A 15249-nucleotide genomic window follows, 5' to 3' on the forward strand; every position below is an offset into this window, starting at 1 on the left:
TTTCAGCCGCCGCCAGTCCCCTATAGTTCTATCATGATTCCCTGACCGGAAATGGCAGATTAGAGACTCCTGGGGCTGGTTCCCAGTTTGAGTCCCCTGCTGTTCAGGACCAGGACCGGACTGCATCCTGCATTAATTCCTCACTTCTACACTCAGGAGCTGTAAACTTGTCGTTGCCAGTTCGCAAACAACACCAACCAATTTACCACAGGTGAGCAACTCCCCAGAGAGTGTCACTGGGCCAGGCCCCAGGTGGCTTTTCTCCCCCTTTGCATGGGTTCGTGATGCTTTCACGTCCTTTGGACAGCCCAGGGCAGGGTCTTCCTGGGCAAACCTGCGTCCATGAATCTCTCCGGTCCTTTGGGTTCAGATAGCCTAAGGCAGAGTTTTCTGGACTGCCCACACTGAGAGGCCCTCAAGTCCTTTAGAGCTTTTTAAGTTCTCACAGCAGAGCTCTTACTCAACCCACGTAAAATCATAATATTGGTGGCAGCCAATTATTAAGAGTTTTGGAGCCATATAACCCGTCAGTCTGAGGTGCAAAGTGACGACTTTAAGCTTGACAGACCACGGCCCATTGCTTCATCTGATTGTAACTCCATGGGCTAGACCCCACACCAGATATTATCTCGGGGACCACTTCCTGTCTCCCCCCCCAAAAAAACCATACCTATCTATGGCTTATCACACTGCCAACAAGCTTACAAAACTATCTTTAAGCCTTTGTTTTGGGAATGTGTGTCCTTTCTTGCTCCTCCAGGATCCCTCCCCTTCTCCACACTTAAAGAGGTAACAGTGTCTTCCCTTGCAGCCTTTTGGAGCTTTCTCAGTGTCTCCTTTCCTCCCTGCTCCCTGCCGCCCCACTGCGTTCCAGCATCCCTTTGTTTCCCGTGTGTGCCAACCCATTCCCCACCGAGATAAAAAATGAGACCAAAACAGTGTTAAGAGATACGCACAAAACTGCTTTGGGCTTTAAACAGTTTTTTTGGCTTTCACGCCGCTGCCCCCAACACCTCGAGTGGTGTCTCAGCTCTCATGTGGCCAGATCCACACGCGCATTTGGCTTTAACGCCACACCCTAATCTGCACGCCCCGTGCAGTTCCAGCTTACCGCGGTGCCCAGCAGACAGGGTCCCAGCCTGTAAGATCCCAGCTTCACACTGCACCCCAACTCCGCCTCCCAATGCCACGCGACTGCTGCCCCTCCCCCAGGTGCCGTCCCAGTCCCTCCCTCCCCCGTGCGCCACCGTTGCCGCCACCTTATGTGTTTCTAGGGGCAGTCCAGCCCACCCCTGTGTGCGTCCTGGCACTCACCCCGCCCACTCTGTGTGCCACTCTGTGTGCCCCCGCCCCCAAGCTCGAGTATGCTCTCTCTACAGACGCGACCTGTCTGCCGCTGCAGACAGGCACAACGGATAAACTCATTGCTGATCTGACACTATATTCGCGGTTTCAGATATTAAGTTCAGATTGTTTCTGCTGCCTTTTTTGTGTGTGTGCTCCAGCCATGACAAACGTTTTCTTTTAGATCCAGATAATTATAAATTCCTTTTTGCTAAAAACCCACTAGCTCTCTTCCAAGACAAGGGTTTTGTTCAAACTTTTATTTTATTTTGTCTTGGTTCATAGTACTGCAAATAACAGGTTTAAAAAAAGTAAATGTGTTCAAAATTTGACAGTATTAGATCAGTTTTCATAGATTTATTCATAAGATTGGTAAACTTTTACTGCAAAATGTTTCCATTAAAATGAGATTATACTCCAAAAGAGAAAGGGCAGACTAAAAGCCTTTTTTGTTAATTCCATGTGGCACCCTAAAAAAAAGCGGTGTACCATCCAGATAAAGCCTGCTCTCTGATCTCAAATGCCACACAGGCCGCTCAAAGAGGGCAGGGGGACCAGCACTGCAGCACAAGCCAAACTTACACCTTATATATATGACATAAATAATGTGTCAGTTCCTAAAGTTCTGTAGACCTTGTCCTCCTTATGGAAAGTCATTACTAAGGTTATAAATACCCTGTTAAATATATTAAACTCCTGCATACTTACTTAATTCTACTGTAGTCCAAGTCCCAAACAAAAAGGCAAAACTTGACCTTCAAATCTATAGAGATCTTAATATGGTTTTTCATATTTTAACACTTGTAACACTTGGAGTTCTGACATAGGCAAACCTACACAAGGTGGAGCTGCCTAGCCCCCTGCCACAGACCACGCTCAAATGCAGCAGAAGACATTGGGCAAGAGACAATGCCCCATCCTGGCGTTCTTTGAGACCTTACTCCAGGGCTGCTGGACTGTCTTAGCCACCAGAGAGTGGGTAAGCCATCCTAAAATGCCAACACTGCCAGATTTGTTGCTGACAAAAATTGCTGCCGAAGACTGAAGGGGTTCAGGGCAACAACAGCCCCCTTTGTGGGTGTCCGTCTCAGAGTCCAAGTCACATTAAACTCTCAGGTAAAACGTTCTCTATATTTATGGACATAGAGGCCATATATACAGAGTTCTTCCTGAGTTTTCAGGCTGCTATATTAAGTCCTCAATCTCTATGACGGGGTATTGATGGTCAATCTATGCCATTTATAAACAGGGCCTATTTCATGCAGGTCCCAGTCCTAAATCTTAAAATGCCTTTTATACAGGCTGACTTAGACACACTGAGGCCTCAACAGCTTACACCTGTTATCACTAGTAAACCTCTCCTCAGTGATATAAGACCACCCCCTTCCTTTCTAATTCACCAATTTCTCAGGTAACCCTGGTCAAGGCTGATAGATACATTTTGGCTTCTCACTTTGTTTATACTTTTTCAGGATACATGAGAGCCTTTCCCACAACCAGGGAAACTGCTGATATGCTTGCTAAAGTTCTGTTACAGCAAATCATTCCAAGTACTAACCAGGCCTGACCCTGCTTAGCTTCCGAGATCAGATGAGATCAGGCGCATTCAGGATGGTATGGACAACCAGGTTACAGTGACCCATACGTACCTGATATTCTTGGCAACCTCAACAGTGATCAAAGTTGCTAGACTGCCATTTTGGTTTCACATCACTCAAGCCCTAGATCTAACCATCCTTTCACTACTCATCTCTGCCTTACCAAGATCCCACAGCCATGACTCATAGGATGTCATGTTTTGTTATCCACTTCGGTTTCTAATTTCTTAGGTTCCATTAATGATCATTTTTACAGCAGGACTCTTAAAGTATTTCCTACAGACTTCAACATCATGCATACCAGAGACAAGCCTTACCTACCTACCCTTTTAACTTTTATGCTTTCAGATGGGGAATAAGCACCTCTCATAACTTCACTCCTCCTAATCCCACATTTATTTTTCAGAATTCTGCCTTACTGTGCAAATATTTCACATGGTCCTAATACAATGACATGTCTAAATCAAAGGCACCTTTCCCTCTACCTCACCTGGGTCCTTAAATATTACAATGCCATGTCTCCTCATAACATCTTGTCTCTTTGTTTTTCCAGTCTAACATATGTGCATTCACCAGTGAAGTTGTTCTAGCTAAAACACCTGGCACCAGCTTCTACCTGGGCATCAACAGTCATCCCGTCAACTCCCCTAGACCCCAGTACAGTGCCCTCTGCCAGCAGGAAATAGTTAAAGAGAGAAATCTTCGCCACTTTCATAATAATAATCATAAGACGGGATATGAAAGGGTTTTGGCCCAGGCCGGACACTGTAGCCGGTAAAGCCAAGGAACTCCTATCTCCTCCACCCTTAGGAATATACCTCTGGCACCAAACAAAGACCAATGGGCTACCTGTGCATCCCTAATGCCCCCTTAGGTTCCAGCCCAAGCCGAGGCTACTTATGTGCCTCACTCCACGTGTTCCACGGAGAGATCGCCAACCCTGGGGTGGAGATGCCGCACCCCATGGGGTCAGGGGTGTCTCTCCCTGCATTCTCAAAAAAAAGGTCATTTATATTTCATACTTCTTATCTTTTCAGCTGCCGCCGGTCCCCAACAGTTCTATCAATAAGTTTGATTCCTGGTACCAAAAGAAAGAAAAAAAAAGAAAGAATAAACAGGTGCTGTTTTAAACCACTAGATTTGTGGCAATTAGCACAGAACAAAAGACTAATACTGTGCAAAATTTTCATTTTAGTATTTCTTATTGGGACAAAATCCAAACACCATAAAATCCATCTCTTGAAAATGTAAAATTCAATGGGCTGGGGATTTAGCTCTGTGGCATAAGCACCTGCCTGTCAAGCACAAGGTTGTGAGTTTTATCCCTGGTACCAAAAAAAAAAAAAAAAAAAAAAAAAAAAGCAGCAACCAGAAAAATGTAAAAATCACTGGGTTTGGCAGCATGTGCCTTTAATTCCAGCACTCTGGGAGGCTTAGGCACAAGTTTGAGCCTCATTTAGACAACTCAGCAACTTAGAGAGATCCTTTCTTAAAAAACTGAGAAAGGGCTGGGGATTTAGCTCAGTGGAATAAGTGCCTGCTTGGCAAGCATGAGGTTATGAGTTTGATCCCTGGTACCAAAAAAAAACAAACAAACAAAAAAAAAACAAAGAAAAACAAAACTGAGAAAGGAGGGGCTGGAGATTTAGCTCAGTAGCATAAGCGCCTGCCTTGCAAGCAGGCAGTCATGAGTTCGATCCCCAGTACCAATAAAAAGGAAAAAAAAGACAAAACAAAAAAAACTGAGAAAGGGTTAGGGATACAGCCTAGTGTGAAGGCTCTGGTTTCAAATCTGAATATTACAAAATAAAATAATGAATAAACGAACAATAGAGTGGTTTTGGTACACTCAGTCAATCACCACCACTGTATAATGCTGTAACATTTTTACTACTCTAACAGGAAAACCATGAATAGTCACTGTTCATTTCCCCCCTCTATAGTCATTGGCAACCACTAATCTACTTTTGGTCTTCATTGTGATGATAAAGATATAGAATAAATTTTTGTAGGTACTGCATGTAAATTTCACAAAGTGACTTTCTCTAAACAGTAGGCTAATTTTCAAAAATACCTGGTAAGACAAGACTTGCAGTTGGATAAGGAGATATGAGTGTTCTGTTCAGATGGAGTGCAAGAATGTAGTTACAGCTAGTAGGAAGACAATATGAAAGAGGACGACAGCTCCAGAACCAAACTGAACCACCTGCAGACAGTAGCAAAAGGGACAGCTAAACTACTGGAAACTCCTGACAGGAAACAGCCAAGAACTTTTCACTCCTTGAACCTAGTAAAGTTCCCATACAACACAGATTACATCTCAGAAAGAAGTAGGAGAAGAGTCTGGAACTGAGTTTAGTCTTCAGTGATTGTGAGGGGAGAAAGTAAGTGTAATTCCTGGGAATTAATTAAATAGATTACAGTGACTACAGTCAGACAGGAAGACTCAGCTCAAAGTCCTATCAGTAAAAACAACCGACACTCTCTAGGCTGCTTATGGTAAATTAGCATGAAATTCATGGGTTCAAAGGGAGGATCCTTTGGAAGTGTTACTATAGTATAAATATTGGCGTACGTCAGTTACTTAACATAGCACATGAATGACCCAGACATCTACATACCTTCTGCATGACTTTTCTTGCCCACCTCAGCTGCAAGATGTACCACTGTGCTACAGGAAAAGAACACCGAGCTGCCCGGAAAAGTAAGAGAATACGTTGAAGGATTCCAGACACCTTTTGACGATTCTCTTTTTCAGCTCTTAAAAGGAGATCATCTTCATCTTCCTGAGGACAATAAGGTATTCAATTTCAGTGACAACAAGGAAGTTTGAAATATTACAATGAAAATAAAGATAGGAAAATGATTATCAGTGCTTCTCCAACTAGAATGTTCCTGGAGACAGGAAATCTTGAGGCACACAGACTCCGAGATTTTGACTCAGGCTATCTCTGGTGTTTCAGAAATAATTTTCTCCCCTCACACAGTGCACAGAGCTCAGTGGACCACAGTCCCAAGTCGTCCCCAGCTCAGGGTAGGCTCACTATTCTGGACTCCTAGGAGACTGTCACAGGAGAGCTCATTTTCAGGAAAGACTCTTTCCTTTCCCCTGCCTGGAGTATCTTTCCCCCTCCTTTCAGTGTTTCCTCCTTGTAGAGCCCACCTCATCAATGGTATGACATGACTTTGCTCATACTTTTATTAGAGCATTTACCAATTTATTCTGTATCTGTTTCCCACAGGAATGAGAACTCAAAGAACATGTTATTGGTCTTTGTATTATCACACGGCACAGAATAAGGTCCAATGGGTAATAGAACACATTTAAGTGTTTGTTGAATAAATGCTGTTCAAACCAGTGAAAATTATTTTTGCAAAGAATGAAAGAATGTGTTATAAACAGTTGCTTTTCTAACATTCTTCTTCTGGTCCTCCTTATTAACAATTCTCCATCTTGGATATTGGCCATTTTCCTGCATAGCCCACATGACTCAGAAAGCTTCAAGCCCAGTTTCAAGCAAGGGTTTTAAATGCAATAGCCCTACAGGTGCTTCCTAAAGGACCTTCATGTGATCTAAGCCTGTTGCAGTACTCCTGTACGGGAGGCAGGGAGAGAAGTAATTCTGCTGTTTTTGTTTCTCTCCATCCCTCTCCCGGTGGACATGAAAGAGAGCTGCTGGCAGTGTCCTCTTCACACAAAGGTGCTGACACCTTAGAGAGAACACACTAGTGACAAACAAAAAGCCCAAGTTTTTGCTGCATAACTGAGTCAGAAGCCTGTCACTCCAATGGACTTTTCAACTACATGAGCCAGTAAGGCTTTCAATGTTTAAGCCACTGTGACCAAGGTTTCTATCATTTGCAACATGAGAGGTTCTAGTTGATAGAGTGACAATTAGAAGAGAATCTACCCTTGGGGATTACTATAATAAAAATAAGTACAAAAGTAACCACTCAAATTGAGACCACCGTAAGATATCCAAAAGTACCTTTCTAAACCAATACACTGAAGACTCACATGTGAGGAGAAAGGTGAATTACTTAGAAGTACCATAAACTATTCACTCCTTTTGTTTGTAATATATCTGTAATATCGATGAGTGACATATTTTAATTTAGTGAAACTGAAGTACAGAAAAACTAGATACAGATAGCTGGCACTAAAAGTAGTAAAGAAACAATTATAACTGCTTTAAAACAATACACATTTCAAAAATCTAAATATATATGTAGTAACAATTTGAATATTAAAATCAGCCAACTGTAAGGTTAACAGAATTTCAGGTTTGGGGTAGTTTATTTTGTCTGCAATACTAGAGATTTAAGCCAGGGACATGTTACCATTGAGCTCCATTCCTAGCCTTTTTAAGAATTTTATTTTATAGAGTTGCTAAATTGCCCAGACTGGCCTGAACTTGAAATTGTCCTCCCTCAGCCTAGATTAAAGAGTTTTTAATAATGGTAGAGGAAAAGCTCCTGAAGAGTACATAAGACAAAAATGGAAAATGGAAAAAAAATTAAAATAAAAGTCCTTCAAGACAGGGAAAGACAAGGGCAGAGGCAAACAAACAAACAAAAAAGGCAAAAGCAAACACGTGACTCAAAGTCAAGCAATGGATGGCTTTTACTTTTCTCATTGATTACATCAATTGTTACCCTAAAAAACCCTTATTTTAAAAAGCCAGTGTTGAGAAATTTCTCACAATTTTGATTTATTATTTCAGTAATCTTAACATTTATTGAATACTTATGTGTTCCAGTTCCTGAGCTAAAAGTTTTTACAGAAATCTCATTTAACACTCATAACAGTGCTATTATCACATGTCTTTTATAGATAAAAAAATTTAAATAAGGGCCAGGGAGATAACTCAGTGGCCCAGTGCCCGCCTGGCAAGCGTGAGGTCCTAAGTTTGATCCCTGGTAACACAAAACAAAACAAAACACCAAAACATTTAAATAACAGTTCAGTAAATTACCCAAGACTATACACAGTAACAGCCAAGCTGGGACCCAGAAATTTGTCTTCCAAGCTTGTGATAATTATTAGACAAAACTATCTTTATTTAAGACAATAATGCACTAAAGCTTACTTCACTAAGAACAGCTGGCTGGGGACAGTACAATGGAGGAGCTGGAAGATACAAGCGGATGGGCACTAAGCCCCACAGACTCTTACTGACGTCCTTAGCAGAGTCCACCAGAAGCTGAAGAGTCTCTGAGAGAATATCTGCGTCAGTCATAGCTGATGCCTTCAGGACTTCCTGCACTGAACTAAACAGCAGATCTATATCTTCTTCTTCAATAGGATCTATCAAACACAAAATTTACTGAAACAGTTAAAACTTAAATTAAACTTCTTATCCTATTTGGTAAATCTGAAAAAGTAAAACTGTCAAGAATAAACATGCAAGGCATGGTAGCACATGCTTATCATCCCAGTACTTAGAAGGCCGAGGCAGTACTTACGAGGTTCTAAACAGTATAGCTGGTCTTTCCATGGATCCAGCCTTCACACTAGGACTCTTGGGTATGGTGAGTTAACATTCTTAACTAAAAAACATTCCACTAAGGAATGATGTAGAGTACCTCCAAAAAATCAAGGTCAAAACAAAGGCCAAATTCTTTACTACACTGCTGTAGTGTACATAATATACTATGGATGTATATCTCGCTACACTCCAGCTATAAAGCTATGCACAAAGCTTTAGTTTAGTTTGTTACTTGGGCAAATCAATGGCTGAAGAACCTCTCTTCCTTAAAGAAACAAGGAACAATAGAGCACCAGAAGTGATAATAGTGCTTGTCCTTCACATGGCCACCTCTGGACAAATAAGACTTCAATAGGAAGCTTGTCTCTTCACACACATTTTAGGGTTTCCCCCAGATCTACATTTATTATGTTATGAACCCTATCTTTCTTTTTCTTATATTTTATCTCTGTTGCTTTATGTTTTTGCTTTAGCCTTCAATACATCTCCTGTCTTCTTCCCTCTTGTTCTTACTCTTGTTTTTTTTGTTTCTTACCTGTGCTCTCTCTTTCTCTCTAACATACTCAGTATGCACTATAGGAATATTATGAGAAAAAGTGCTTATTTTAAAGAAATAATATAATATTCACTACTATATTACTTATTATTGCTATAATACATTGTAGTATTATTACTTCATTACTATATTATTTTAAAGAAATATTGCAATTTGTTTTTCCATTTACCAGCTAACAGACATTTGGAATATTTCTGATTTTTGGCCATTATGAAAAATCTGCTATAAATATTTATGTACAGAATTTTCAATAGATCTATGTTTTATTTCTCTTGAGTAATTACCTAAGAGTGGAATCCCTTGAATTTGTATTTGCTTTTTTCAGACTTCTGGCAATTTCCCTTTACTCTCTGAAAGACTGGGATTTAAATAGGAGGTTTTTTTTTGCCTTTTATCTAGAAACACATTTTACCTATGTATTTACTAGAGGAGAGTGTACACATAATATAGAATAACATAGGACCAGACCGAGAGTTCAGATTAGGCTTTGTCTTGTTGAGCTAGGATCTTGCTGTGTTGTGTAGGCTATACTAAGACTCCTAGGCTCCAGTGATCCTCCACTTCAGGCTCCCAAGTAGCTGGGTCTCCACAACTGCACCTCCACACCTAGTTTCAGATTAAGCCTTTTCAGGCCTTTTTGTCAAATTCAGCTTTTATAGTTATCATTTTATTAGCTTAAATGAGCTGGAGAGAAAATTATTAAAGAAAAATTAACAGATTTCTACAGTCAGAGATAGGTTCTCTCAAGACAGAAAAATTGTTTTAGGAATGTAGATTTAGAAGTCTTATTCCTTAAAGGAATAAAGCACTAAGAAAAAGAAAGTATCCCTCTGTTGTCCTGGTTTTACTATTAAATATATGTCTTTAAAGAACTTCACACTTGGGGCTAGGGATTTAGCTAAGCGGCATAAGCACCTGCCTTGCAAGCAGGCGGTTGTGAGTTCGATCCCCAGTACCCATAAAAAGAAAAAAGAAAAAAAATTAAAAAAAGAACTTCACACTTTTTCTGTGAATAACTCCATTTGGGTAAGCAAATTTTTTAGCATTCCTAGGTAAATCTACATAGTACATGCAATTATTTTTAATTTTGTAATTTTAATTTTAATCTAGTCTAATAACTTTAAGCATCTATTTAGTTTTTAATGTTTCTAATTTAAAAATATAGGCTAAGGGTGTAGCTCAGTGGAAGTTTGCCTAGCATGTGAAAGACTTTAGATTCTATCCAAGCAATCAAACATTTACAAGCAAATTTATAAAATATATATATGTACATATTAGATGAGAGTTTAAATCACTTTCAAGTGCACTTGCAGGTTTGAGATCCTATTATTTAATGAGTGCAAAAGAAAATCATTCCAGTGCAGCAGAATTAAATTTAGTATAAGCCAGTCATGGTAGTGGACACATTTAGTTCTTGACACTCAGGAGAATGAAACAGGAGACAACATGAGTCCATGAGTTCAAGACCAGCCTGCACTACATAATGATAGCCCATTTAAAAAAAAAAAAAAAAACAAATTAGTATACAGTAACGAAAACCTGAAAATCAGTCACAGTTATTAACTCTTATGTTTTGAGCTGGCATCAGTTTTAGATGGTGCCATACTTAATTCTAAATACTATTTGTATATTTTTGATAAGTTTATTTCAAAACATTAATACATTTCTAGATATTTATATGCTTTTTATAATAAAGGTTCATATGAAGCTGCTATGTATGTCAGACCTTACATAGATAAAATACCTGTAAATTTTTTATATTTTGAGCCCATTTCATTTTTTGCTTCCAATGAGGCTGGCTGACCTAAAAAACACTGCAGTTTTTCCTGGAAAATCTGTATTGGAGTCATATTTAATGGCAGATTCAGACTCCTTTTCTTGGACCTGAAAAGAAATCAAATTAAGGGAAATAAATCTGATTTTTTTTTAAAAGGGAAGATTTTACACATTAAGAACAACACATGAAAATTTTAGACATTTTAGAATTCATCTGTCAAAAAAATTCATCTGTCTTTATTCACCCTACACTTAAAAAGCAAACACAGTATCAAGGCCCTCCCCCATTATGCCAGCCTAATATCCTCCATGTTTTTCATGGGACTGAACCTAGTGCTTTTCTACTAAGGTTATATGCAGGCCCTTTTTTGAGACAAGATCTCATGAAGTTGCTGAAGCTGAGCTTGAACCTGAAATCCTCCTGCCTCAGCCTTCCAGAGTGCTAGAATTTCAGGCACGTACCACACATATTTTTCTGTTTTTATTTCCCTTTGCTTTCCTACATACATACTGTCCAACCTGAACCAAAACTGGCTTTTTTTTTTTTTTTTTGGTGTACTAGGGATCGAACTCATGATCTCGCACTAGCTTGGGAGGTACTTGTACCACTGAGCTAAACCCCTGGGCCCCAAAACTGTTTTTGCCAAATGTTTTTGCTTACGTTTAGAATGTTCTCTCTCTCAATTGCTACTCAATTTGTCAAGATTCTGTCTACCCTTTACTGCCCATCTCAAATAACATCTACTAGATAATATGCCTTTAGAGTCTTTCCCTCACTTGATGCTACCATTCTCCCCAAAATAACACTGACATTTTTCTTAGCGTACTATATAAATTATATGATTTGTTTTATTTTCTCTATTAAAGTATAAATACCTTAAACATAGAAACTATGAGACATTTAAGTTTCATCCACTAAGATACCTTAAATAGAGCTTTGCAAAGAATAGCCACTTAATATACCCTGAATTATTGATATTTAAAAATGTATAAAAGACATGATAATGCCATGATATTCAGAAAAATATCAGAAATTTGTTTAATTAGATTATAGCTCAAATCCTATTTGGGACAAATTCTCTCACTGACTATGTGCCCTATGATAGCATTACTAAATAAATGTTGAGTTGCTTTTTTAACTTAACTAAACTTAGTCATGTGCTATTTAAAACAGTGATTACTAAACTGAGTGACTTAGTGTCTTACTTATTTGTGTTGAAACATTTAAGTTAAAAATGCAACTCCTTGGTTTCATCAACCACATTGTCTGGTAGCTTGTGGATCGCCACCACAGTGGACAGCAGGCATAAGCAGGTTATTGCAATCGCTAAAGAAAGTCCCTTGGATAATTCAGAACTAAAAATCCACATATGTAAATACCAAGAAGAGAGACAGAGGGACTGGGGATTTAGCTCAGCAGCATAAGCACCTGCCTTGCAAGCAGGCAGTCGTGAGTTCGATCTCTGGTACCGCTAAAAAGGAAAAAGACAAAAAAAAAAAAAAAAAAAAAGAGAGACAGAAATAGTTCAGATGACACTGTTATGCTATGTTTAAAACACATACCTCACGGAATTGCTGTCATGCTTACAGAACAACTGAAAGGCCACACCAATTGAAACAGATGTCTTCCAGTCCCCAAGTTTATGGGCCAACCACACAGCCTCTGGAACTAGGCCACCAATAAATAATAATTCAAGGGCATATTCAGCTGTCCATATATTAGAGAGATTCTGATCTCTTACAACACTGGTCACCTTAGAGTGTTGCAGAGGAATAAGGCGAAGGGATTGCTCTGTGAGTAAATTAAAAATGAGTATTATAGTCACATACATTTATCCAAACTCATGCCTCTTCACATGTCTTTAACACATTCAGCTTGTTCTTGCCCTGGCACCTTGGCACAAGCTCAGGTTAGCGGGCTCCACGTCCTCCCCTGTCTGTGGCAAACTCTTGTTACGAGTTCAATTTAAATTTAACAACCTCAGAGCATTGCTCCCCAAATTCCCAGTCTGAATGCACTGTATTTTTGTTTTGTTGAATTTAGGAATCAAATTCAGGGCCTCTGATATGCTAACTATGTGCTCTACCATTGTTTTACCTCCTGACTCTAAATTGCCAGCTTAGGCAACTTAGTGATATAGTAAGACCCTGTCTTGAAAATGAAAAAAGGAGTGGGGATATATTCAGTGTGAAGGCACTAGGTTTAATCCCCAGAACCAAAATAAAACAAAACATGATATGATATTTTATAAAAATTTGCCCAAAACTTGTGAAAATCTGTATTCAATAAAAACAACCTGCCTTTCTCAGATTCTAGTTGTTCATAAATAGTCCTTTAGCATCTCTAATGTGTCAAGTGCTATGCTAGAACAGTGTTATTTCATATAATAATGATCTTTATGTATTATGGTTTTATTTGTCATGTGCCCATAAAGGTGAGAAAACTATTCATTTATCATATTACCTGTTTTCACATGAAGTGGAGGAAGAACATTGACATTGTGAGGTGGCAAAACACAAAGCAGCTGATTGGTGAAATAGGCGGCCATGAAACGAGCCATGGACTGGACAACTCTGACTGCTGCCTCAGGATGGACATTTCTAGTCCCTGCAGATGCACCAGGAGACTTCTCAGCATCTAAGGAAGATGGCAAATGACTGAAGGAGACTCTGATCCAATTGTCAAAAACTAGTAATACTTAAGTCCATTAGACAAAAAGAAAATTGTAATTAAATTTTTTTCAGAGAGGAGCACCAATGGCCTATACAAGCTGTTATAACAGGTACCCATACATCATAAAGACAGTAAAACTTATTAGTTCATAATTATAAGCACAAACACTTAGGAGCTATTCAATTTTCATAGTTAAACTTGTTTTTTGTTGTTGTTTTTTGGGATAGGTCTCCCTATTTTTGGGGGTTTTTTAGGATAGGGTCTCAAGCTCACAGCAATCCTCCTACCTCAGCTTCTAAAGTACTAGGATTACAAGCATGGGTCACCATGCCCAGCTAATAGTTTTATTTTTAAAATCAATGAATATCTACAAAATAATCTAGATATGATAGACTTGCAAGTTTAGCATTTGCATTTCATTATTTATTTTCCTTTTTTCCTTTCCTTCGTTTCTTGGTTGTTTTTCAGGAGGTACTAGTGAAAAGACTATAGGGTATGATGTGAAAAAAGTGAGGAGGATGGGTAGTAAAATTAATTTACATGAGAATTTCTCAGGTCCAGCTTCCAGGTAGCTCAGTAGTAGAGAATGCGCTTAGCAATTACAAAGCCCTGAGTTCAATCTCCAGTACCAGAAGAAAAACTGCAGAGGTAATTCTGAATACGCTACAATGATGTTAATAATGGCAACTTTATATAACAAAAATTAATAATAACTATAAACGATTGCCCCTTCCTCAGCACCTGGGATCTTGGCTACTGGGAAGATTTCCACCATGCTAGGAATTGCTCACTGGACCTTCACTGTTTACAAAACCAATGTATTTTATGCTGAACATTTGTCTTACTTGTGGGAACATGGGTCTTTGTCATGTGCTCTGCACAAGGGAGCTGTGTGACAGCCACCGATTAAAAACCTGAGCAGAGTCCCTAATGAACATCCACAGCAGATGTCTCACACGAGCTGTCAAAACACCCTGCCGGGGAATCAAGACCTTTCTGTGTGACTCTATTCTGAGAGGACTCCTGAAGACTTCTGCCTGCCTCGCCCCATGTCCCTTTTCCTTTGCTGATTTTGCTTTAACTCCTTTCATCATTTAAACCACAGCTTTGGGTATGACTGCACGTTATAAATGCCAAACTTGAAGGACAGTCTCAGAGATTCTTCACCTAATAAGTAAATGCTCAGTATATTTTAAATAAGCATCACTGAAAATTAAAACAAATGAATTATGATATTTAACTTATCCTGAAAGCAAAATCTTATAAAGATATTGGTAAAAAATATTTAAAAAGTCATACACAAGTCTTCCACTCACACATAGCTAGCTAACCTTTTGAAGGGTAACCTAAGAATAGAAATTAAGTCTTAAAATGTTAGAATTTTTATTCACTAAAACCATTTCTAGGAATTTACCCTAAAAATCTTATAATGCTAACAAATATTTAAGTACACTGAAACAGTCTTTAGAAAATATATGGTTATAGCTTAAAATGGGAAATGGGACAAAGTTTCAATAGAAACTTTTGCAAGAGTAATTTTTTTTAAAGAGCAAAATATATTTATTGAGAGAAAGGAAGCTTCTGTTGGAAAGACAGACAGGTGGGTTGCCAGGCAAAAGTATTTTTAAAAGACCATTTATGAACACTGAAAAATAGTCATAATACTCAAGACAATTATAAACAGAAGGGTAAGGATTACAAAACTGAATAGCTCCAAAGAGAGACAGATATTATATCTATCTATCTATCTATCTATCTATCTATCTATATATATATATACACACACACACACATTGAAATGCCTTGGGCAAA

At 38.9% G+C, this 15249-nt stretch overlaps 1 protein-coding gene across 10 annotated transcripts in view; it reads right to left on the reverse strand.

Moving 5' to 3' along the window:
- Positions 1-15249, reverse strand: part of Cplane1 (ciliogenesis and planar polarity effector complex subunit 1) — a 129437-nt gene that overhangs the window by 70122 nt on the left and 44066 nt on the right. For all 10 annotated transcript variants that reach the window (XM_063258085.1, XM_063258081.1, XM_063258082.1 and 7 more), the window contains 5 exons: positions 13228-13401; positions 12327-12555; positions 10732-10871; positions 8033-8250; positions 5564-5728 (listed from right to left, as the gene is read on the reverse strand). In XM_063258085.1, the coding sequence (XP_063114155.1) occupies positions 5564-5728; positions 8033-8250; positions 10732-10871; positions 12327-12555; positions 13228-13401 (926 nt within the window). The remainder of the gene's footprint in view (positions 1-5563; positions 5729-8032; positions 8251-10731; positions 10872-12326; positions 12556-13227; positions 13402-15249) is intronic.

This window comes from Cavia porcellus, unplaced genomic scaffold (assembly GCF_034190915.1).
Source record: "Cavia porcellus strain 051 isolate PalLab524CR breed Dunkin Hartley unplaced genomic scaffold, mCavPor4.1 scaffold_11, whole genome shotgun sequence".
NCBI classification, from domain to species: Eukaryota; Metazoa; Chordata; class Mammalia; order Rodentia; family Caviidae; genus Cavia; species Cavia porcellus.